This window comes from Aphelocoma coerulescens, unplaced genomic scaffold, assembly GCF_041296385.1.
Source record: "Aphelocoma coerulescens isolate FSJ_1873_10779 unplaced genomic scaffold, UR_Acoe_1.0 HiC_scaffold_386, whole genome shotgun sequence".
In the NCBI taxonomy this organism is placed as follows: Eukaryota; Metazoa; Chordata; class Aves; order Passeriformes; family Corvidae; genus Aphelocoma; species Aphelocoma coerulescens.
Genome location: NW_027183729.1, coordinates 66,483 through 89,577, shown reverse-complemented (window position 1 = coordinate 89,577; position 23,095 = coordinate 66,483). Strand labels below are relative to the sequence as shown.

The 23,095-nt window shown below is 61.9% G+C and overlaps 1 protein-coding gene across 1 annotated transcript in view; it reads right to left on the bottom strand.

Moving 5' to 3' along the window:
* Positions 1 to 629: 629 nt before the first annotated feature.
* The window catches only part of LOC138101658 (neuralized-like protein 4), a gene marked incomplete at its 3' end in the record, with an annotated part of 68,103 nt that continues 45,637 nt past the window's right edge, over positions 630 to 23,095 (bottom strand). The window contains 8 exon segments of the mRNA XM_068999432.1: positions 630 to 818; positions 1,712 to 1,810; positions 4,497 to 4,715; positions 10,682 to 10,827; positions 11,914 to 12,039; positions 13,650 to 13,819; positions 17,745 to 17,823; positions 19,788 to 19,864. Coding sequence (XP_068855533.1) covers positions 630 to 818; positions 1,712 to 1,810; positions 4,497 to 4,715; positions 10,682 to 10,827; positions 11,914 to 12,039; positions 13,650 to 13,819; positions 17,745 to 17,823; positions 19,788 to 19,864 — 1,105 coding nt within the window.

Genomic DNA, 23,095 nt, shown 5'->3' with positions numbered 1-23,095 from the left:
CCCTCCCAGTTCCCCCAATCCCCTCCCAGTGCGTCCCATTCCCTCCCAGTCCCTCCCAGTGCATTCCAGTCTCTCCCAGTTCCACCCAATCCCCTCCCAGTCCCTCCCAGTTCCCCCCCAATCCTCCCCCAATCCCCTCCCAATCCCATCCCAGTCCCCCCCAATCCCCTCCCAGTCCACCCCAGTCCCTCCCAGTTCCCCCCAATCCCTTCCCAGTCCCTCCCAGTTCCCCCCCAATCCCCCTCCCAATCCCCCCCATCCCCTCCCAGTTCCCCCCAATCCCCTCCCAGTGCGTCCCAGTCCCTCCCAGTCCTTCCCAGTCCCCTCCCAGTCTGCTCCCAATCCCATCCCAGTCCCTCCCAGTTCCCCCCAATCCCCTCCCAGTCCCTCTCAGTCCCTCCCAGTCCCCCCCCAATCCCTCCCAATCCCCCCCCATCCCCTCCCAGTCCCTCCCAGTTCCCCCCAATCCCATCCCAGTGCGTCCCATTCCTCCCAGTCCTTCCCAGTCCCCTCCCAGTCCCTCCCATTTCCCTCCCAGTCCCTCCCAGTCCCCCCCAAACCCCTCCCGGTCCCTCCCAGTCCCCCCCCAATCCCTCCCAGTCCCGCCCCTCCCCCCCCCCCCCCCTCACCCACTCGCCGCTGTCCCCCCCCGCCGGGGTGGGGGAGGGGCGGGGCGCTGCCGCCGGCGGTGGGGGAGGGGCTGGGGGTGGGGGAGGGGCTTGAGGGGAGGGGGCGTCGCCGGCCGCCCCTCCCCCCCCCGCGCTGACGATGGACACGGCCGTGACGCGCCCGTACAGGTCCAGGGCCACGAAGGCGTTCTGTGACGTCACAGAGAAGGGAGGAGTGACGTCAGAGGAGAGGAGGGGGCGGGGCGTGAGGTCTCGGCCCCGCCCACATCGCCCACCCGGAAGTGGTTTGGGAAAGGGGGAGGAAATGACGTCACAGGGGTGGGGGATGAGGTTGTGGGGGCCGGGTGATGTCATTTCCGTTGGGGGGGTGTGACAGGAAGTGACGTCACGGGGTTAGCTCAAAGCCCCGCCCTCCACAGGAAGTGATGTCAGGGAGCCCGATGAAGCCACACTCCCCCATTTCCCAACAGGAAGTGACGTCCACAGGGCGCTGTGACATCACCGCGACTCCCGAATTGCCCCCGAAGCGATCCTGTGACGTCATCGCCACCAATGACGTCATTACCCGCTACCAAATCAGCCGGAAGTGACGTCACTGACACCAATGACGTCACAACCCCAACCTTAAGCAAGCAGGAAGTGACATCACTGACACCAATGACATCAAAAAACCCTCCCAAACCGACAGGAAGTGACGTCACACACCGTGACATCACCACCGAGCCCCGCCCCCCAACAGGAAATGAGATCACAACCCCCCCCCTCCCTCCCCCAGGACAGGAAGTGACATCACAGCCACGCCCACAACATCACCGCCGACCCCTGCCTGGACAGGAAATGACATCAGCAATGCCTGTGACGTCATCTCCTTGCCCCTCCCACACAGGAAGTGACATCAGAGCCGCAGGGGCGTGACCAGGAGCCCCCAAAACCCCATTTTTTCCTCTCAAAACTCCTTTTTTTTTGCTTTTTTTTGCCCCAAATCCCCGTTTTTTTGCCCCCAAATCCCGTTTTTTTGCCCCAAACTCCCCTCCCAGGACCCCCCAGGGTCCCGTTGCCCCCCCAGGAGCCCCCGGCCCTACCTTGGCCACGCCGGTGGCCGCCGGCCCCATGTCCTGCCCGTCCACCACCAGGTGCATGGAGTCGTCCGGCCCCCGCCGGATGCCCAGGCGGTTCCCCACCTGAGGGACCCCAAAATACCCCAAATTCACCCCAAATTCAGCCCCAAATTCACCCTCAAAATCAGCCCAAAATCAGCCCCAAATTCATTTCAAAATCAGCCCCAAATTCACCCCAAATTCACCCCAAAATCAGCCCCAAATTCATTTCAAAATCGGCCCCAAATCCACCCCAAATTCACCCCAAATTCACCCCCAAATCAGCCCAAATTCATTTCAAAATCAGCCCCAAATTCACCCCAAAATCAGCCCAAATTCACCCCAAAAATCAGCCCAAAATTGGCCCCAAATTCACCCCAAAATCCATCCCCAGGCGGTTCCCCACCTGAGGGACCCCAAAACGGCCCAAATTCAGCCCAAAATCACCCCAAAATCAGCCCCAAATTCACCCCAAAATCAGCCCCAGGTGGTTCCCCACCTGAGAGACCCCAAAATGGCCCAAATTCACCCCCAAATCAGCCAAAATCAGCCCCAAATTCACCCCAAAATCAGCCCAAAATCAGCCCCCAAATTCACCCCCAAAATCAAGCCCCAAAATCAGCCCCAAATTCATTTCAAAATCGGCCCCAAATCCACCCCAAATTCACCCCAAAATCACCCCAAATTCACCCCACAATCACCCCAAAATCAGCACCAAATTCATTTCAAAATCAGCCAAAATTCACCCCAAAATTGGCCCCCAAATTCACCCCAAATTCACCCCAAAATCAGCCCCAGGCGGTTCCCCACCTGAGAGACCCCAAAATACCCCCAAATTCACCCCAAAATCAGCCCAAATTCACCCCAAAATCAGCCCAAATTCACCCCAAAATCAGCCCCAAATTCACCCCAAAATCAGCCAAAATTCACCCCAAAATCGGCCCCAAATTCACCCCAAATTCACCCCAAAATCAGGCCCCAGGCGGTTCCCCACCTGAGAGACCCCAAAATACCCCCAAATTCACCCCAAAATCAGCCCAAATTCACCCCAAAATCAGCCCAAATTCACCCCAAAATCAGCCCCAAATTCACCCCAAATTCCCCCAACCACCCCCCCCACAAACCCCCTTTAGGCCCCTCCCAGCCCCCTTTACGCCCCTTCCAGGACCCTTCTAGGACCCCAAACCCCCCCTAAACCCCCTTTAGGCCCCTTCCAGGACCCTTCTAGGACCCAAACCCCCCCCTAAACCCCCTTTACGCCCCTTCCAGGACCCTTCTAGGACCCCAAACCCCCCCCAAACCCCCTTTAGGCCCCCTTCCAGGACCCTTTTAGGACCCAAAACCCCCCCCAAAATCCCCCCAAACCCCCTTTAAGCCCCTCCCATCCCCCTTTAAGCCCCTCCCAGCCCCCTTTAGGCCCCTTCCAGGACCCTTCTAGGACCCAAACCCCCCCTAAACCCCCTTTAAGCCCCTCCAGGACCCTTTAAGCCCCTCCCCGCCCCCTTTAAGCCCCTCCCAGCCCCCTTTAGGCCCCTTCCAGGACCCTTCTAGGACCCCAAACCCCCCCCCCAACCCCCCTTTTACGCCCCTTCCAGGACCCTTCTAGGACCCAAAATTCCCCCTAAAACCCCCTTTAGGCCTCTCCCAGCCCCCTTTAGGCCCCTCCCAGCCCCCTTTAGGCCCCTTCCAGGACCCTTCTAGGACCCAAAACCCCCCCCTAAACCCCCTTTAGGCTCCTCCCAGCACCCTTTTAGGCCCCTTCCAGGACCCTTCTAGGACCCAAATCCCCCCTAAACCCCCTTTAAGCCCCTTCCAGCCCCCTTTAGGCCCCTTCCAGGACCCTTCTAGGACCCAAAACCCCCCCCAAAACCCCCTTTAGGCCCCTTCCATGACCCTTTAGGCCCCTTCCAGGACCCTTCTAGGACCCCAAAACCCCCCAAAACCCCCTTTAGGCCCCTTCCAGGACCCTTCTAGGACCCCAAAACCCCCAAAACCCCCCTTTACGCCCCTTCCAGGACCCTTCTAGGACCCAACCCCCCCCTAAACCCCCTTTAGGCCCCTTCCAGGACCCTTCTAGGACCCAACCCCCCCCCCCTAAACCCCCCTTTAGGCCCCTTCCAGGACCCTTCTAGGACCCAAAATCCCCCCTAAACCCCCTTTAAGCCCCTCCCAGGACCCTTTAAGCCCGTCCCCCGCCCCCTTTAAGCCCCCTCCCAGCCCCCTTTAGGCCCCTTCCAGGACCCTTCTAGGACCCCAAACCCCCCCCCCAACCCCCCTTTTACGCCCCTTCCAGGACCCTTCTAGGACCCAAAATTCCCCCTAAACCCCCTTTAGGCCTCTCCCAGCCCCCTTTAGGCCCCTCCCAGCCCCCTTTACGCCCCTTCCAGGACCCTTCTAGGACCCAAAACCCCCCAAAATCCCCCCAACCCCCCCCAAAACCCCCTATTAAGCCCCTCCCAGGACCCTTTAAGCCCCTCCCATCCCCCTTTAAGCCCCTCCCCGCCCCCTTTACGCCCCTTCCAGGACCCTTCTAGGACCCCAAAACCCCCCCCAAAACCCCCTTTAGGCCCCTTCCATGACCCTTTAAGCCCCTCCCAGGACCCTTCTAGGACCCCAAACCCCCCCAACCCCCCTTTTACGCCCCTTCCAGGACCCTTTAGGCCCCTTCCATGACCCTTTAAGCCCCTCCCAGGACCCTTCTAGGACCCCAAACCCCCCCAAAAACCCCCCTTTTACGCCCCTTCCAGGACCCTGGAAGCCCCCCACTCACGGCGAGCCGCTCCAGGCTGACGCCGTAGTTGTGGCGGGCGGGGGTCCCGTTGTGCCGAACCTCGGCGCCGCTGACGGCCCAGGTGGGGGGCGCGGGCAGGTCCCAGCAGCGTCGGGGGGCAGCGCCGGGGGGCCGGGGGGGCCCTGCCCGGGGGGGCAGCGCGGTCAGACCCACCCGGAGAGAGCCCGCCCAGCGCTCGTCCAGAGCCTCGATGCGCACCTGGCACAGGTGAGACGGGCACGGGTGAGACGGGCACGGGTGAGGGGGGGGGACACACCTGGCACAGGTATGGACACACCTGGGGGGCACTGAGCACACCTGGCACAGGTACAGGACACACCTGGGGGGCACTGAGCACACCTGGCACAGGTACGGACACACCTGGCACAGGTACAGACCCACCCGGAGAGAGCCCGCCCAGCGCTCGTCCAGAGCCTCGATGCGCACCTGGCACAGGTGAGACGGGCACGGGTGAGGGGGGGGGACACACCTGGCACAGGTATGGACACACCTGGGGGGCACTGAGCGCACCTGGCACAGGTACAGGACACACCTGGGGGGCACTGAGCACACCCTGGCACAGGTACAGGGCACACCTGGCACAGGCACAGACCCACCCGGAGAGAGCCCGCCCAGCGCTCGTCCAGAGCCTCGATGCGCACCTGGCACAGGTGAGGACGGGCACGGGTGAGACGGGCACGGGTGAGGGGGGGGACACACCTGGCACAGGTACGGACACACCTGGGGGGCACTGAGCACACCTGGCACAGGTACAGGACACACCTGGGGGGCATGAGCACACCTGGCACAGGTACAGGGCACACCTGGCACAGGCACAGACCCACCCCGGAGAGAGCCCGCCCAGCGCTCGTCCAGAGCCTCGATGCGCACCTGGCACAGGTGAGACGGGCACGGGTGAGACGGGCACGGGGTGAGGGGGGGGACACACCTGGCACAGGTATGGACACACCTGAGGGGCACTGAGCGCACCTGGCACAGGTACAGGGCACACCTGGCACAGGTGAGACGGGCACTGAGCACACCTGGCACAGGTACAGGGCACACCTGGCACAGGTACAGCCACACCTGGCACAGGTACAGACCCACCCGGAGAGAGCCCGCCCAGCGCTCGTCCAGGGCCTCGATGCGCACCTGGCACAGGTGAGACGGGCACGGGTGAGACGGGCACGGGTGAGGGGGGGGGACACACCTGGCACAGGTATGGACACACCTGAGGGGCACTGAGCGCACCTGGCACAGGTACAGGGCACACCTGGCACAGGTGAGACGGGCACTGAGCACACCTGGCACAGGTACAGGGCACACCTGGCACAGGTACAGCCACACCTGGCACAGGTACAGACCCACCCGGAGAGAGCCCGCCCAGCGCTCGTCCAGGGCCTCGATGCGCACCTGGCACAGGTGAGACGGGCACGGGTGAGACGGGCACGGGTGAGGGGGGGGACACACCTGGCACAGGTACGGATACACCTGAGGGGCACTGAGCGCACCTGGCACAGGTACAGGGCACACCTGGCACAGGTGAGACGGGCACTGAGCACACCTGGCACAGGTACAGCGCACCTGGCACAGGTACAGGGCACACCTGGCACAGGTACAGCGCACCTGGCACAGGTACAGGGCACACCTGGCACAGGCACAGACCCACCCGGAGAGAGCCCGCCCAGCACTCGTCCAGGGCCTCGATGCGCACCTAGGCACAGGTGAGACAGGCACGGGTGAGACGGGCACTGAGCGCACCTGCACAGGTACAGATACACCTGGCACAGGTACGGACACACCTGGCACAGGCACAGGGCACACCTGGCACAGGCACAGGGCACACCTGGCACAGGTACGGACACACCTGGCACAGGCACAGGGCACACCTGGCACAGGTGAGACAGGCACGGGTGAGACGGGCACTGAGCGCACCTGGCACAGGTACGGACACACCTGGCACAGGTACAGCCACACCTGGCACAGGTGAGACGGGCACTGACACACCTGGCACAGGTCCAGGGCACACCTGGCACAGGGTGAGACGGGCACTGAGCACACCTGGCACAGGCACAGCCACACCTGGCACAGGTACAGGGCACACCTGGCACAGGTACGGACACACCTGAGGGGCACTGAGCACACCTGGCACAGGTACAGGCCACACCTAGCACAGGTACAGGGCACACCTGGCACAGGTACGGACACACCTGGCACAGGTACAGCCACACCTGAGGGGGCACTGAGCGCACCTGGCACAGGCACAGCCACACCTGGCACAGGTACAGACCCACCCGGAGAGAGCCCGCCCAGCGCTCGTCCCAGAGCCTCGATGCGCACCCTGGCACAGGGTGGAGACGGGCACTGAGCGCACCTGGCACAGCTACAGGGCACACCTGACACAGGTACAGCCACACCTGGCACAGGTACGGACACACCTGGCACAGGTGAGACGGGCACTGAGCGCACCTGGCACAGGTACAGGGCACACCTGGGGGGCACTGAGCACACCTGGCACAGGTACAGACACACCTGGCACAGGTGAGACGGGCACAGGGGCACACCTGGCACAGGTACAGGGCACACCTGGCACAGGTACGGACACACCTGGCACAGGTACAGGGCACACCTGGGGGGCACTGAGCACACCTGGCACAGGTACAGACACACCTGGCACAGGTGAGGACGGGCACAGGGCACACCTGGCACAGGTACAGGGCACACCTGGCACAGGTACAGGCACACCTGGCACAGGTACAGGGCACACCTGGCACAGCCACACCTGGCACAGGTGAGACGGGCACTGAGCACACCTGGCACAGGTCCAGGGCACACCTGGCACAGGTACAGGGCACACCTGGCACAGCCACACCTGGCACAGGTGAGACGGGCACTGAGCACACCTGGCACAGGTCCAGGGCACACCTGGCACAGGTACAGGGCACACCTGGCACAGCCACACCTGGCACAGGTGAGACGGGCACTGAGCACACCTGGCACAGGTACGGACACACCTGGCACAGGTAGAGAGCACACCTGGCACAGGCACAGGGCACACCTGGCACAGGTGAGACGGGCACTGAGCGCACCTGGCACAGGTACGGACACACCTGGCACAGGTACGGACACACCTGGCACAGGTACAGCCACACCTGGCACAGGCACAGGGCACACCTGGCACAGGTACAGGGCACACCTGGCACAGTACGGACACACCTGGCACAGGTACAGCCACACCTGGCACAGGCACAGGGCACACCTGGCACAGGTACAGACCCACCCGGAGAGAGCCCGCCCAGCGCTCGTCCAGAGCCTCGATGCGCACCTGGCACAGGTGAGACGGGCACGGGTGAGATGGGCACAGGTGAGAGGGGCACTGAGCGCACCTGGCACAGGTACAGATACACCTGGCACAGGTACAGATACACCTGGCACAGGTGAGACAGGCACAGGGCACACCTGGCACAGGTACAGGGCACACCTGGCACAGGTGAGACGGGGCACTGACACACCTGGCACAGGTACAGGGCACACCTGGCACAGGTGAGACGGGCACTGAGCGCACCTGGCACAGGTACAGCCACACCTGGCACAGGCACAGCCACACCTGGCACAGGTACAGGGCACACCTGGCACAGGTTACGGGACACACCTGAGGGGCACTGAGCACACCTGGCACAGGTACAGCCACACCTAGCACAGGTACAGGGCACACCTGGCACAGGTACGGACACACCTGGCACAGGCACAGGGCACACCTTGCACAGGTACAGGGGCACACCTGGCACAGCCACACCTGGCACAGGTGAGACGGGCACAGGGCACACCTGGCACAGGCACAGGGCACACCTGGCACAGAGACAGGGCACACCTGAGGGGCACTGAGCACACCTGGCACAGGTACAGGGCACACCTGGCACAGGCACAGGGCACACCTGGCACAAGTACAACACACCTGGCACAGGGACAGGGCACACCTGGCACAGGTACAGCCACACCTGGCACAGGCACAGGGCACACCTGGCACAGGTACGGACACACCTGGCACAGGCACAGGGCACACCTGGCACAGGTGAGACGGGCACGGAGCGCACCTGGCACAGGTACAGCCACACCTGGCACAGGCACAGCCACACCTGGCACAGGTACAGGGCACACCTGGCACAGGTACGGACACACCTGAGGGGCACTGAGCACACCTGGCACAGGTACAGCCACACCTAGCACAGGTACAGGGCACACCTGGCACAGGTACGGACACACCTGGCACAGGCACAGGGCACACCTTGCACAGGTACAGGGCACACCTGGCACAGCCACACCTGGCACAGGTGAGACGGGCACAGGGCACACCTGGCACAGGCACAGGGCACACCTGGCACAGAGACAGGGCACACCTGAGGGGCACTGAGCACACCTGGCACAGGTACAGGGCACACCTGGCACAGGCACAGGGCACACCTGGCACAAGTACAACACACCTGGCACAGGGACAGGGCACACCTGGCACAGGTACAGCCACACCTGGCACAGGCACAGGGCACACCTGGCACAGGTACGGACACACCTGGCACAGGCACAGGGCACACCTGGCACAGGTGAGACGGGCACGGAGCGCACCTGGCACAGGTACAGAGCACACCTGGTGGGCACTGAGCGCGACTGGCACAGGTGAGATGGGCACTGAGCACACCTGGCACAGGTACAGGGCACACCTGGCACAGGCACAGATACACCTGGCACAGGGACAGGGCACACCTGGCACAGGTACGGACACACCTGGCACAGGCACAGGGCACACCTGGCACAGGTACGGACACACCTGGCACAGGCACAGGGCACACCTGGCACAGGTGAGACGGGCATGGAGCGCACCTGGCACAGGTACAGAGCACACCTGGTGGGCACTGAGCGCGACTGGCACAGGTGAGATGGGCACTGAGCACACCTGGCACAGGTACAGGGCACACCTGGCACAGGCACAGATACACCTGGCACAGGGACAGGGCACACCTGGCACAGGTACGGACACACCTGGCACAGGCACAGGGCACACCTGGCACAGGTACAGGGCACACCTGGCACAGGTACAGCCACACCTGGCACAGGTACAGGGCACACCTGGCACAGGTACAGGGCACACCTGGCACAGGTACAGACCCACCCGGAGAGAGCCCGCCCAGCGCTCGTCCAGAGCCTCGATGCGCACCTGGCACAGGTGAGACGGGCACGGGTGAGACGGGCACTGAGCGCACCTGGCACAGGTACGGACACACCTGGCACAGGTGAGACGGGCACTGAGCGCACCTGGCACAGGTACAGAGCACACCTGGTGGGCACTGAGCGCACCTGGCACAGGTACAGCCACACCTGGCACAGGGACAGCCATACCTGGCACAGGCACAGCCACACCTGGCACAGGTACAGGGCACACCTGGCACAGGTGAGACGGGCACTGAGCGCACCTGGCACAGGTACAGGGCACACCTGGGGGGCACTGAGCACACCTGGCACAGGTACAGACACACCTGGCACAGGTGAGACGGGCACAGGGCACACCTGGCACAGGCACAGGGCACACCTGGCACAGGTACAGGCACACCTGGCACAGGTACAGGGCACACCTGGCACAGCCACACCTGGCACAGGTGAGACGGGCACTGAGCACACCTGGCACAGGTCCAGGGCACACCTGGCACAGGTACAGGGCACACCTGGCACAGGTACAGCCCCACCTGGCACAGGTGAGACGGGCACTGAGCGCACCTGGCACAGGCACAGCCACACCTGGCACAGAGACAGGGCACACCTGAGGGGCACTGAGCACACCTGGCACAGGTACAGGGCACACCTGGCACAGGTACGGACACACCTGGCACAGGTACAGGGCACACCTGGCACAGGCACAGGGCACACCTGGCACAGGCACAGGGCACACCTGGCACAAGCCCAGCCCCACCTGGGCATGGGCGTGGCCTAACCCCACCCTCACCCCCCGTCCCCCCCCCATTTCTGGGCGTGGCCAATGGGCGCGGCCCCCCCTTTAACCCCACCCCCTCCGGGCCCCGCCCACCTCGGCCACGCCCATTCTCTTAAAGCGACAGCGTCCCCCGTTAACACCCATCCCCCCGCCCCCCCCAGGTGACCACGCCCCTTTGTGGGCGTGTCCCGCTGGCCCCGCCCACCTCGAAGAGCTCTCCTGGCCGCAGGTGGGAGCGGCTGAAGACCAGCCCGTGGCAGTAGCCGGCCACGCGCGCGGCCCCCAGGCCCTCGGCCCCCAGGGCCACGTTCTGGCCACAGCGGCCGTGGAAGCGCTGGCACGGCCCGGGGGCTGCGGGGGGGGGAGGGGAAGAGGTCAGTGGGGTGGGAGGGGGAGGGGGAGTGGGGTGGGGGAGGGGGGAGGGGGAGGGAGGGGCAGTGGGGTTGGAGGGGGGAGGGGGGAGTGGTCAGTGGGGTGGGGGGAGGGGGCAGGGGGGTCAGGGGGAGGGGTAGGGGTCAGTGGGGCGGGGGGGGGAGGGGGGAGTGGTCCGTGGGGTGGGGGAGGGGCAGGGGGAAGGGGGAAGGGGGAAGGGGGAAGGGGGAGGGGGCAGTGGTCAGTGGGGTGGGAGGGGAGGGGCAGGGGGGCAGGGGGAGGGGGCAGGGGGGTCGGGGGGGAGTGGTCAGTGGGGTTGGGGGGAGGGGGCAGAGGTCAGTGGGGGCAGCAGGGGGAGGGGCAGGGGTCAGTGGGGTGGGGGGGAGGGGCAGGGGGAAGGGGGAAGGGGGAAGGGGGAGTGGTCAGTGGGACGGTGGGAGAGGGGGCAGGGGGGGGCGGGGGAGTGGGGGAGGGGTCAGTGGGGCGGGGGGGAGGGGGCAGGGTGGGCAGGGGGAGGGGTCGGGGGGGAGGGGTCAGTGGGGATGATGATGGGCGAGGGAACAGGAAGGTGACACCTCCCAGTCCCTCCCAGTCCCTCCCAGTTCATCCCAGTCCCTCCCAGTTCCCCCCAGTCCCCTCCCAGTCCCTCCCAGTTCCCTCCCAGTCCCCTCCCAGTCTCTCCCAGCCCTTCCCAGTCCCCCCCAATCCCCTCCCAGTCCCTCCCACTCCCCCCCCAATCCCCTTCCAGTTCATCCCAGTCCCTCCCAGCCCTTCCCAGTCCCTCCCAGTTGCCCCCAATCCCATCCCAGTCACTCCCAGTCCCCTCCCACTCCCCTCCCAATCCCTCCCAGTCCCTCCCAGTCCCTCCCAATCCCCTCCCAGTCCCCCCAATCCCCCCCAATCCCCTCCCAGTCCCTCCCAATCCCCCCCAATCCCCTCCCAGTCCCTCCCAGTCCCCTCCCAATCCCCTCCCAGTCCCTCCCAGTCCCCTCCCAATCCCCTCCCAGTCCCTCCCAGTCCCCCCCAATCCCCTCCCAGTCCCTCCCAGTCCCTCCCAGTGCTCACCGGGCGAGGGGGGCGGGGCTTTCTCCGGGGCCGCTCCGGGGGCCAGGCTGTTGTCGGCCGGGCCGGTGGCGCCGGTCAGCGACACCTGGACACACTGACCATAGAGATCCACCACGGCGTACACCTCTGCGGACAGCGGGGTCACCGGGGGTCACCGGGGGGTCACCGGGGGTCACCGGGGGTCATCGAGGGGTCACCGGGGGTCACCGGGGGGTCACCTCGGGGTCACCGGGGGGTCACCGGGGGTCACCAGGGGTCACAACAGGGGTCACCGGGGGTCACCGGGGGTCACCGGGGGTCACCTCGGGGTCACCGGGGGGTCACCGGGGGTCACCTCGGGGTCACCGGGGGTCACCGGGGGTCACCGGGGGTCATCGAGGGGTCACCGGGGGTCACCGGGGGGTCACCTCGGGGTCACCGGGGGGTCACCGGGGGTCACCGGGGGGTCACCGGGGGTCACCGGGGGTCACAACAGGGGTCACCGGGGGGTCATCGTGGGGTCACCATGGGGTCACCTCGGGGTCAGCCCAGGGACACCCCAGGGACACCCCAGGGACACCTCTGGGGACAGCGGGGTCACCGGGGGTCACCAGGGGTCACCGGGGGTCACCGGGGGGTCACCGGGGGTCATCGTGGGGTCACCGGGGGTCACCGGGGGTCACCACGGGGTCAGCCCAGGGACACCCCAGGGACACCTCTGGGGACAGCGGGGTCACCGGGGGTCACCGGGGGTCACCGGGGGGTCATCGTGGGGTCACCATGGGGTCAGCACGGGGTCACAACAGGGACACCCCAGGGACACCCCAGGGACACCCCAGGGACACCTCTGCGGAGAGCGGGGTCATTGTGGGGTCACCGGGGGTCACCGAGGGGTCACCATTGGGTCACCACAGGGTCAGCCCAGGGACACCCCAAGGACACCCCAGGGACACCTCTGGGGACAGCGGGGTCACCGTGGGGTCACCAGGGGGTCACCACGGGGTCACCTCGGGGTCAGCTTAGGGACACCCCAGGGACACCCCAGGGACACCCCAGGGACACCTCTGTGGTCAGCGGGGTCACCGTGGGGTCACCTCGGGGTCCCTGTGGGGTCACTCCAGGGACACCCCGATGTCCCCGATGTCCCCAATCCCCCTGATCCCCCTGGACGTCCCCGATGATGTCCCCAATGTCCCCAATGTCCCCAATCCCCCTGGATGTCCCCAATGTCCCCAATGTCCCCAATGTCCCCAATCCCCCTGATCCCCCTGGACGTCCCCGATGATGTCCCCAATGTCCCCAATCCCCCTGGATGTCCCCAATGTCCCCAATGTCCCCAATCCCCCTGATCTCCCTGGACGTCCCCGATGTCCCCAATGTCCCCCTGATCCCCTGGGACGTCCCCGATGATGTCCCCAATCCCCCTGATCTCCCTGGATGTCCCCAATCCCCCTGGACGTCCCTGATGTCCCCAATCCCCCCGATGTCCCCAATCCCCCTGATCCCCCTGGATGTCCCCGATGTCCCCAATCCCGCTGATCCCCCTGATCCCCCTGGATGTCCCCAATCCCCCCGATGTCCCCAATCCCCCTGATCCCCCTGGATGTCCCCAATCCCCCCGATGTCCCCAATCCCCCTGATCCCCCTGATCCCCCTGGATGTCCCCAATCCCCCCCGATGTCCCCGATGTCCCCAATCCCCCCCGATGTCCCCGATGTCCCCGATCCCCCTGGACGTCCCCGCTGATGTCCCCGTACCTGGGGGCAGCCCCGAGCAGGCCACGCCCTGGTCGGCGCCGTCGATGAAGTAGCGCAGGTCCCCTCCCCCCGTGCGCATCATCCCGATCCGCGCCCCCGTGCCCAGCGCGTCCAGGTCACAGCCGTAGTTGTTCCGCATGGTGTTCCCGTCCTGCATGATGGCCGTGCCGCTGCGGGGACACCGAGGGCACGTTGGGGACACTGGGGATGCTGGGGACACTGGGGGTATTGGGGACACTGGGGACATTGGGGACATTGGGGATATTGGGGGGATATTGTGTTCCTGTCCTGCATGATGGCCGTGCCGCTGCGGGGACACCGAGGGGACGTTGGGGACACTGGGGATGCTGGGGACACTGGGGGTATTGGGGACATTGGGGATACTGCGGACATTGGGGACATTGGGGATATTGGGGACACTGGGGATATTGGGGACATTGGGGATACTGGGGATATTGGGGACACTGGGGACACCGAGGGGACATTGGGGGTATTGGGGACACTGGGGACACTGGGGGTATTGGGGGGATATTGTGTTCCCGTCCTGCATGATGGCCGTGCCGCTGCGGGGACACCGAGGGCACGTTGGGGACACTGGGGATACTGGGGACACTGGGGACACGGGGGGTATTGGGGACATTGGGGACATTGGGGATATTAGGGACATTGGGGGTATTGGGGGCACTGGGTACATCGGGGACATTGGGGACACTGGGGATATTGGGGATATTGGGGACATTGGGGGTATTGGGGGTATTGGGGACACTGGGGACACTGGGGACATTGGGGACACTGGGGACACTGGGGACACTGGGGATATTGGGGACATTGGGGACATTGGGGACATTGGGGGTATTGGGGATACTGGGGATATTGGGGACATTGGGGACATTGGGGGGACATTGGGGACATTGGGGACATTGGGGATACTGGGGACACTGGGGATATTGGAGGCATTGGGGGTATTGGGGATATTGGGGACACTGGGGACACTGGGGGTATTGGGGATATTGCGGACATTGGGGGACATTGGGGACATTGGGGACACCCAGGTGACATTGGGGACATTGGGGACATTGGGGACATTGGGGACATGGGGGGTATTGCGGACACCAAGGGGACATTGGGGGTATTGGGGACATTGGGGGGACACTGGGGGTATTGGGGGGATATTGTGTTCCCGTCCTGCATGATGGCCGTGCCGCTGCGGGGACACCGAGGGGACATTGGGGACACTGGGGATACTGGGGATATTGGGGACATTGGGGACATTGGGGGTATTGGGGGTATTGGGGACATTGGGGGTATTTGGGATACTGGGGACACTGGGGGAGTTGGGGACACTGGGGGGACATCGGGGACACTGGGGGTATTGGGGACATTGGGGACATTGGGGACTCTGGGGACACTGGGGGTTTTGGGGACATTGGGGTATTGGGGACATTTGGGACATTGGGGCGACATTGGGAGTATTGGGGATACTGGGGGGACACTGGGGACACTGGGGACATTGGGGACATTGGGGACACTGTGGGGACAGCGGGGACATTGGGGGTATTGGGGACATTGGGGACATTGGGGACATTGGGGACACTGGTGACACCGAGGGGACTTGGGGATATTGGGGACACTGGGGATATTGGGGATACTGGTGATACTGGGGATACTGGGGACATTGGGGGTATTGGGGACACTGGGGATATTGGGGACATTGGGTGGCAGCGGGACAGGGACATTGGGGACATTGGGGACACCATGGGGACAGGTCACAGCCGTAGTTGTTCCGCATGGTGTTCCCGTCCTGCATGATGGCCGTGCCGCTGCGGGGACACCGAGGGCACGCTGGGGACACTGGGGATACTGGGGACACTGGGGGTATTGGGGACACTGGGGATACTGGGGACATTGGGGACACTGGGGATATTGGGGACACTGGGGACATTGGGGACATTGGGGGGACACTGGGGGTATTGGGGGGATATTGTGTTCCCATCCTGCATGATGGCCGTGCTGCTGCGGGGACACCGAGGGGACATTGGGGACGCTGGGGACACTGGGGACACTGGGGGTATTGGGGACATTGGGGGTATTGGGGATACTGGGGACACTGGGGACACTGGGGACATCGGGGACATTGGGGTATTGGGGACACTGGGGGGACATTGGGGACACTGGGAACACCGAGGGGACATTGGGGATATTGGGGATATTGGGGACACTGGGGACACTGGGGACATTGGGGGGACACTGGGGGTATTGGGGGGATATTGTGTTCCCGTCCTGCATGATGGCCGTGCCGCTGCGGGGACACCGAGGGGACATTGGGGACACTGGGGATACTGGGGACACTGGGGGTATTGGGGACATTGGGGATACTGGGGACATTGGGGACATTGGGGGTATTGGGGACATTGGGGACATTGGGGACATTGGGGGGACACTGGGGATATTGGGGGGATATTGTGTTCCCGTCCTGCATGATGGCCGTGCCGCTGCGGGGACACCGAGGGGACATTGGGGACATTGGGGATACTGGGGACACTGGGGACACTGGGGATACTGGGGACACTGGGGACACGGGGGGTATTGGGGACATTGGGGACATTGGGGATACTGGGGATACTGGGGACATTGGGGACACGGGGGGTATTGGGGATATTGGGGACATTGGGGATATTGGGGACATTGGGGACACTGGGGGGACATTGGGGACATTGGGGATACTGGGGACACTGGGGGTATTGGGGGGATATTGTGTTCCCATCCTGCATGATGGCCGTGCCGCTGCGGGGACACCGAGGGGACATTGGGGACACTGGGGATACTGGGGACATTGGGGACACGGGGGGTATTGGGGACATTGGGGACATTGGGGGGACATTGGGGACATTGGGGATACTGGGGGGACATTGGGGGTACTGGGGGTATTGGGGATACTGGGGATACTGGGGATATTGGGGACATTGGGGACATTGGGGGTATTGGGGACACCCAGGGGACATTGGGGACATTGGGGGTATTGGGGTTATTGGGGACACTGGGGGTACTGGGGATATTGGGGACACTGGGGGACATTGGGGACACCCAGGGGACATTGGGGACATTGGGGACACTGGGGGACATTGCGGGTATTGGGGACACTGGGGACATTGGGGGTATTGGGGTATTGGGGACATTGGGGACACTGGGGGGACATTGGGGACACTGGGGGACACTGGGGACACTGGGGACACCAAGGGGACATTGGGGGTATTGGGGACATTGGGGGGACACTGGGGGTATTGGGGACACTGGGGACACGGGGGATATTGGGGGGATATTGTGTTCCCGTCCTGCATGATGGCCGTGCCGCTGCGGGGACACCGAGGGGACACTGGGGACACTGGGGACACTGGGGACACTGGGGGTATTGGGGACATTGGGGGTATTTGGGATACTGGGGACACTGGGGGAGTTGGGGACACTGGGGGGACATCGGGGACACTGGGGGTATTGGGGACATTGGGGACTCTGGGGACATTGGGGGTTTTGGGGACATTGGGGTATTGGGGACATTTGGGACATTGGGGCGACATTGGGAGTATTGGGGATACTGGGGGGACACTGGGGACACTGGGGACATTGGGGACATTGGGGGTATTGGGGGCACTGGGAACACTGGGGACATTGGGGGGACAGCGGGGACACCACAGGTCCCAAAGATCCCAAAATGTCCCCAAAAGTCCCCAAATGTCCCCGAAGGTCCCTAAAGGTCCCAAAATGTCCCAAAACGCCCCCAAATGTCCCCAAACATTCCCAAAGGTCCCCAAATGTCCCCAAAAGTCCCCAAATGTCCCCAAATGTCCCCAAATGTCCCCAAACATCCCCAAATGTCCAAAAGTCCCCAAATGTCCCCGAAGGTCCCCAAAATGTCCCAAAATGCCCCCAAACGCCCCCAAACGTCCCCAAACATCCCCAAAGGTCCCCAAAAATCCCCAAAGGTCCCCAAATGTCCCCAACATCCCCAGACATCCCCAAAGGGCCCCAAATGTCCCCAAACGTTCCCAAACATCCCCAAATGTCCCAAAATGTCCCGAAACGTCCCCAAAATGCCACCTGAGCATCCAGGTGTCGTAGTCGATGTCCGTCATGGTGTTGGGGAACTCCAGGTCCTCGGGGCGGATGGCGGTGACACCTGGGGGGGACACGGGGACACCCCGGTGACCCCAAAGGGTCCCAAATGGCAACAAATGGCCCCAAATGGCCCCAAAATGGGCACAAATGGCACCAAAATGGCACCAAAATGGCACCAAATGGTCCCAAATGGCACCAAATGGCACCAAAATGGCACCAAAATGGCACCAAACGGCACCAAATGGTCCCAAATGGCCCCAAAATGGCCCCAAATGGCCCCAAAATGGCACCAAATGGGCACAAATGGCCCCAAAATGGGCCCAAATGGCCCCAAAATGGCACCAAAATGGCACCAAACGGCACCAAATGGCACCAAAATGGCCCCAAAATGGCACCAAATGGGCACAAATAGCCCCAAAATGGGCACAAATGGCCCCAAAATGGCACCAAAATGGCACCAAATGGGCACAAATGGCACCAAATGCCCCCAAAATGGCACCAAATGGGCACAAATGGCACCAAATGCCCCCAAAATGGCCCAAAATGGCACCAAATGGAGCCAAAATGGCCCCAAATGGCACCAAAATGGCACCAAATGGCACCAAATGGCACCAAATGGCCCCAAAATATCCCAAAATGGCACCAAATGACCCCAAATGGTTCCAAAGGGCCCCAAATGGCACCAAAATGGCACCAAAATGGCCCCAAATGGCCCCAAATGGTCCCAAATGGCCCCAAAATGGCACCAAATGGCCCCAAAATGGCCCGAAATGGCACCAAATGGGCACAAATGGCCCCAAAATGTCCCAAAATGACCCCAAAAAGCCCTCAAATGGTCTCAAAATACCCCAAAATGGCGGCTAATGGCCCCAAAATGGCCCGAAAATGGCACCAAAAGGTCCCAAAATGGCCCCAAATGGCACCAAAATGGCCCCAAATGGCCCCAAATGGGCACAAATGGCACCAAAATGGCACCAAAATGGCACCAAATGGCCCCAAAATGGCACCAAAATGGCCCCAAATGGCACCAAATGGCCCCAAAATGGGCACAAACGGCCCCAAAATGGCCCCAAATGGGCACAAATGGCCCCAAAATGGCACCAAATGGCACCAAATGCCCCCAAAATGGTCACAAAATGGTCACAAATGGCACCAAATGGCATCAAATGGCCCCAAAATATCCCAAAATGGCACCAAATGACCCCAAATGGTTCCTAAGCGCCCCAAATGGCCCCAAATGGCAGCAAATGGTCCCAAAATATCCCAAAATGGCACCAAAATGGCACCGAATGACCTCAAATGGTTCCAAAGGGCCCCAAATGGCACCAAATGGTCCCAAAAGGCACCAAATGGTCCCAAAATACCCCAAAATGGCCCCAAAATGGCCCCAAATGGTCCCAAATGGCACCAAATGGCACCAAATGGAACCAAAAGGTCCCAAATGGTCCCAAAATGGCACCAAAATGGCCCCAAACGGTCCCAAAATGGCCCCAAATGGCCCCAAATGGCCCCAAAATGGCACCAAATGGAGCCAAAATGGCCCCAAAATGGTCACAAATGGCCCCAAATGGCACCAAATGGCCCCAAAATGGCACCAAATGACCCCAAATGGTTCTAAAGGGCCCCAAATGGAACCAAATGGCCCCAAAATGGCCCCAAAATGGCAGCAAATGGCAGCAAATGGCAACAAATGGCACAAAAATGGCCCCAAAATGGCCCTAAATGGTCACAAATGGTCCCAAAATGGCCCCAAATGGGCACAAATGGCAACAAATGGCACCAAAATGGCACCAAAAGGTCCCAAAATGGCACCAAATGGCACCAAATGCCCCCAAAATGGCCCCAAATTTGCCCCAAATTTGCCCCAAATGGCCCCAAAATGGCCCCCAATGGCCACAAAATGTCCCCAAAATTTCCCCAAAGAGTTCCCAAAATGGTCCCAAATGTCCCCAAAAAGTCCCAAAATGCCCCAAAATGCCCCAAAATGCCCCCAAATGCCCCCAAAATTGCCCCGTGCCCCCTCACCGGCCTCGATGGAGCCCGACCAGCGATCCACCATCTTCTGGATGACGATCTCGAACAGCTCCCCGTCCCGCAGGGCCCTGCAGAGCACCCCAAAAACGGGGAGGGACCCCAAAATCGGTGAGGAGACCCCGAAATCAGCGGGGAGACCCCAAAAACGGGGAGGGACCCCAAAATCGGTGAGGAGACCCCGAAATCAGCGGGGAGACCCCAAAAACCGGGGAGGGACCCCAAAATCGGCGAGGAGACCCCAAAAACCGGGAAAGAACCCCAAAAACCGGGGAGGGACCCCAAAATCGGTGAGGAGACCCCAAAAACTGGGGAGGGACCCCGAAATCGGCGAGGAGACCCCAAAAACCGGGGAGGGACCCCAAAAACCGGGGACGGACCCCAAAATCGGCGAGGAGACCCCAAAAACTGGGGAGGGACCCCAAAATCGGTGAGGAGACCCCGAAATCAGCGGGGAGACCCCAAAAACCGGGGAGCGACCCCAAAATCGGTGAGGAGACCCCGAAATCAGCGGGGAGACCCCAAAAACCGGGGAGGGACCCCGAAATCGGCGAGGAGACCCCAAAAACCGGGGAGGGACCCCAAAAACCGGGGACGGACCCCAAAATCGGCGAGGAGACCCCAAAAACTGGGGAGGGACCCCAAAATCGGTGAGGAGACCCCGAAATCAGCGGGGAGACCCCAAAAACCGGGGAGCGACCCCAAAATCGGTGAGGAGACCCCGAAATCAGCGGGGAGACCCCAAAAACCGGGGAGGGACCCCAAAATCGGCGAGGAGACCCCAAAAACCGGGAAAGAACCCCAAAAACCGGGGAGGGACCCCAAAATCGGTGAGGAGACCCCAAAAACTGGGGAGGGACCCCGAAATCGGCGAGGAGACCCCAAAAACCGGGGAGGGACCCCAAAAACCGGGGACGGACCCCAAAATCGGCGAGGAGACCCCAAAAACTGGGGAGGGACCCCAAAAACCGGGGAGGGACCCCAAAATCAGCGGGGAGACCCCAAAAACCGGGGAGGGACCCCAAAATCGGCGAGGAGACCCCAAAAACCGGGAAAGGACCCCAAAAACCGGGGAGGGACCCCGCAATCGGCGAGGAGACCCCAAAAACCGGGGAGGGACCCCGAAATCGGCGAGGAGACCCCAAAAACTGGGAAAGGACCCCAAAAACCGGGGAGGGACCCCGAAATCGGTGAGGAGACCCCAAAAACTGGGAAAGGACCCCAAAAACCGGGGAGGGACCCCGAAATCAGCGGGGAGACCCCAAAAACTGGGGAGGGACCCCGAAATCGGCGAGGAGACCCCAAAAACCGGGGAGGGACCCCAAAAACCGGGGAGGGACCCCGAAATCAGCGAGGAGACCCCAAAAACCAGGGAGGGACCCCGAAATCGGTGAGGAGACCCCAAAAACTGGGGAGGGACCCCGAAATTGGTGAGGAGACCCCAAAAACTGGGAAAGGACCCCAAAAACCGGGGAGGGACCCCAAAAACCGGGGAGCGACCCCAAAATCGGCGAGGAGACCCCAAAATCAGCGGGGAGACCCCAAAAAGTGGGAAAGGACCCCAAAATCGGTGAGGAGACCCCAAAACCCGGGAAAGAACCCCAAAAACCGGGGAGGGACCGCGAAATCGGCGAGGAGACCCCAAAATCAGCAGGGAGACCCCAAAAACCGGGGAGGGACCCCGAAATCGGCGAGGAGACCCCAAAAAGTGGGAAAGGACCCCAAAAACCAGGGAGGGACCCCAAAAACCGGGGAGGGACCCCGAAATCAGCGAGGAGACCCCAAAAACGGGGGAGGGACCCCAAAATTGGTGAGGAGACCCCAAAAACCAGGGAGGGACCCCAAAAACCGGGGAGGGACCCCGAAATCGGTGAGGAGATCCCAAAAACCGGGAAAGGACCCCAAAATCAGCGGGGAGACCCCAAAAATGGGGAAAGGACCCCAAAATCGGCGAGGAGACCCCAAAAACCGGGGAGGGACCCCAAAATCGGTGAGGAGACCCCAAAAACTGGGAAAGGACCCCAAAATCGGTGAGGAGACCCCAAAAATGGGGAAAGGACCCCAAAATCAGCAGGGAGACCCCAAAAACTGGGAAAGGACCCCAAAATCGGTGAGGAGACCCCGAAAATGGGGAAAGGACCCCGAAATCAGAGGGGAGACCCCAAAAACCGGGAAAGGACCCCAAAATCAGCAGGGAGACCCTGAAATAAGCGAGGAGACCCCAAAAACGGCGAAAGGACCCCAAAAATGAGGAAAGGACCCCAAAATCGGTGAAGAGACCCCGAAATTGGGACACCCCAAAACAGGGCAGATTTTTGGGGGGATTCTTTGGGATTTCGGGGCGTTTTTTGGGATTTCGCCATTCCCACGCGGATTTTTGGGGGATTTTGGGGGTTTTTTGGGGATTTTGCGACTCCTGGGTGGATTTTTTGGGGGACTTTTTTGGGATTTCGGGGGTTTTTTTGGGATTTCGCCATTCCCACGTGAAGTTTTTGGAGGATTTTTTTGGGATTTTGGGGTTTTTTTGGGATTTCGCACTTCCTGGGCGAATTTTTGGGGGGTTTTTTTGGGATTTTGGGTTTTTTTCAGGATTTCCAAATTCCTGGGGGGATGTTTTGGGGGATTTTTTGGGGGATTTTTTGGGGATTCGGGGTTTTTTGGGATCCGGGGGGGCTCGGGGTGGGTTTGGAGTTGGTTTTGGGGTTTTTTAGCAGGGTTTTTTTTGGGATTTCGCCATTCCCACGCGGATTTTTTTGGGGGATTTTTTCGGGATTTTGGGGGTTTTTTGGGGATTTTGCGACTCCTGGGTGGATTTTTTGGGGGACTTTTTTGGGATTGCGGGGGTTTTTTTTGGGATTTCGCCATTCCCACACAGATTTTTTGGGGGGATTTTTTGGGATTTGGGGTTTTTTTGGGATTTCGGGGTTTTTCCAGGATTTCACCATTCCCGGGCGGATTTTTTGGGGGATTTTTTTGGGATTCGGGGTTTTTTTTTGGGATCTGGGGGGGCTCGGGGTTGGGTTGGGGTTGGTTTTGGGGTATTTCAGTGGATTTTTTTTGGGATTTCGCGCTTCCCAGGCAGATTTTTTGGGGGATTTTTTGGGATTCGGGGTTTTTTTGGGATTTTTGCGCTTCCCGTGCGGATTTTTTGGGGGATTTTTTTGGGATTCGGGATTTTTTCGGGCTCCTGACCGGTTGGAGATGACGATGGCGGCGTTGAACTCGGAGCGGCAGTTCTGGCGCAGCCCCGGGGGGGTTTTGGGGTATTTTAGCGGGGATTTTTCGGGATTTCGCGACTCCCG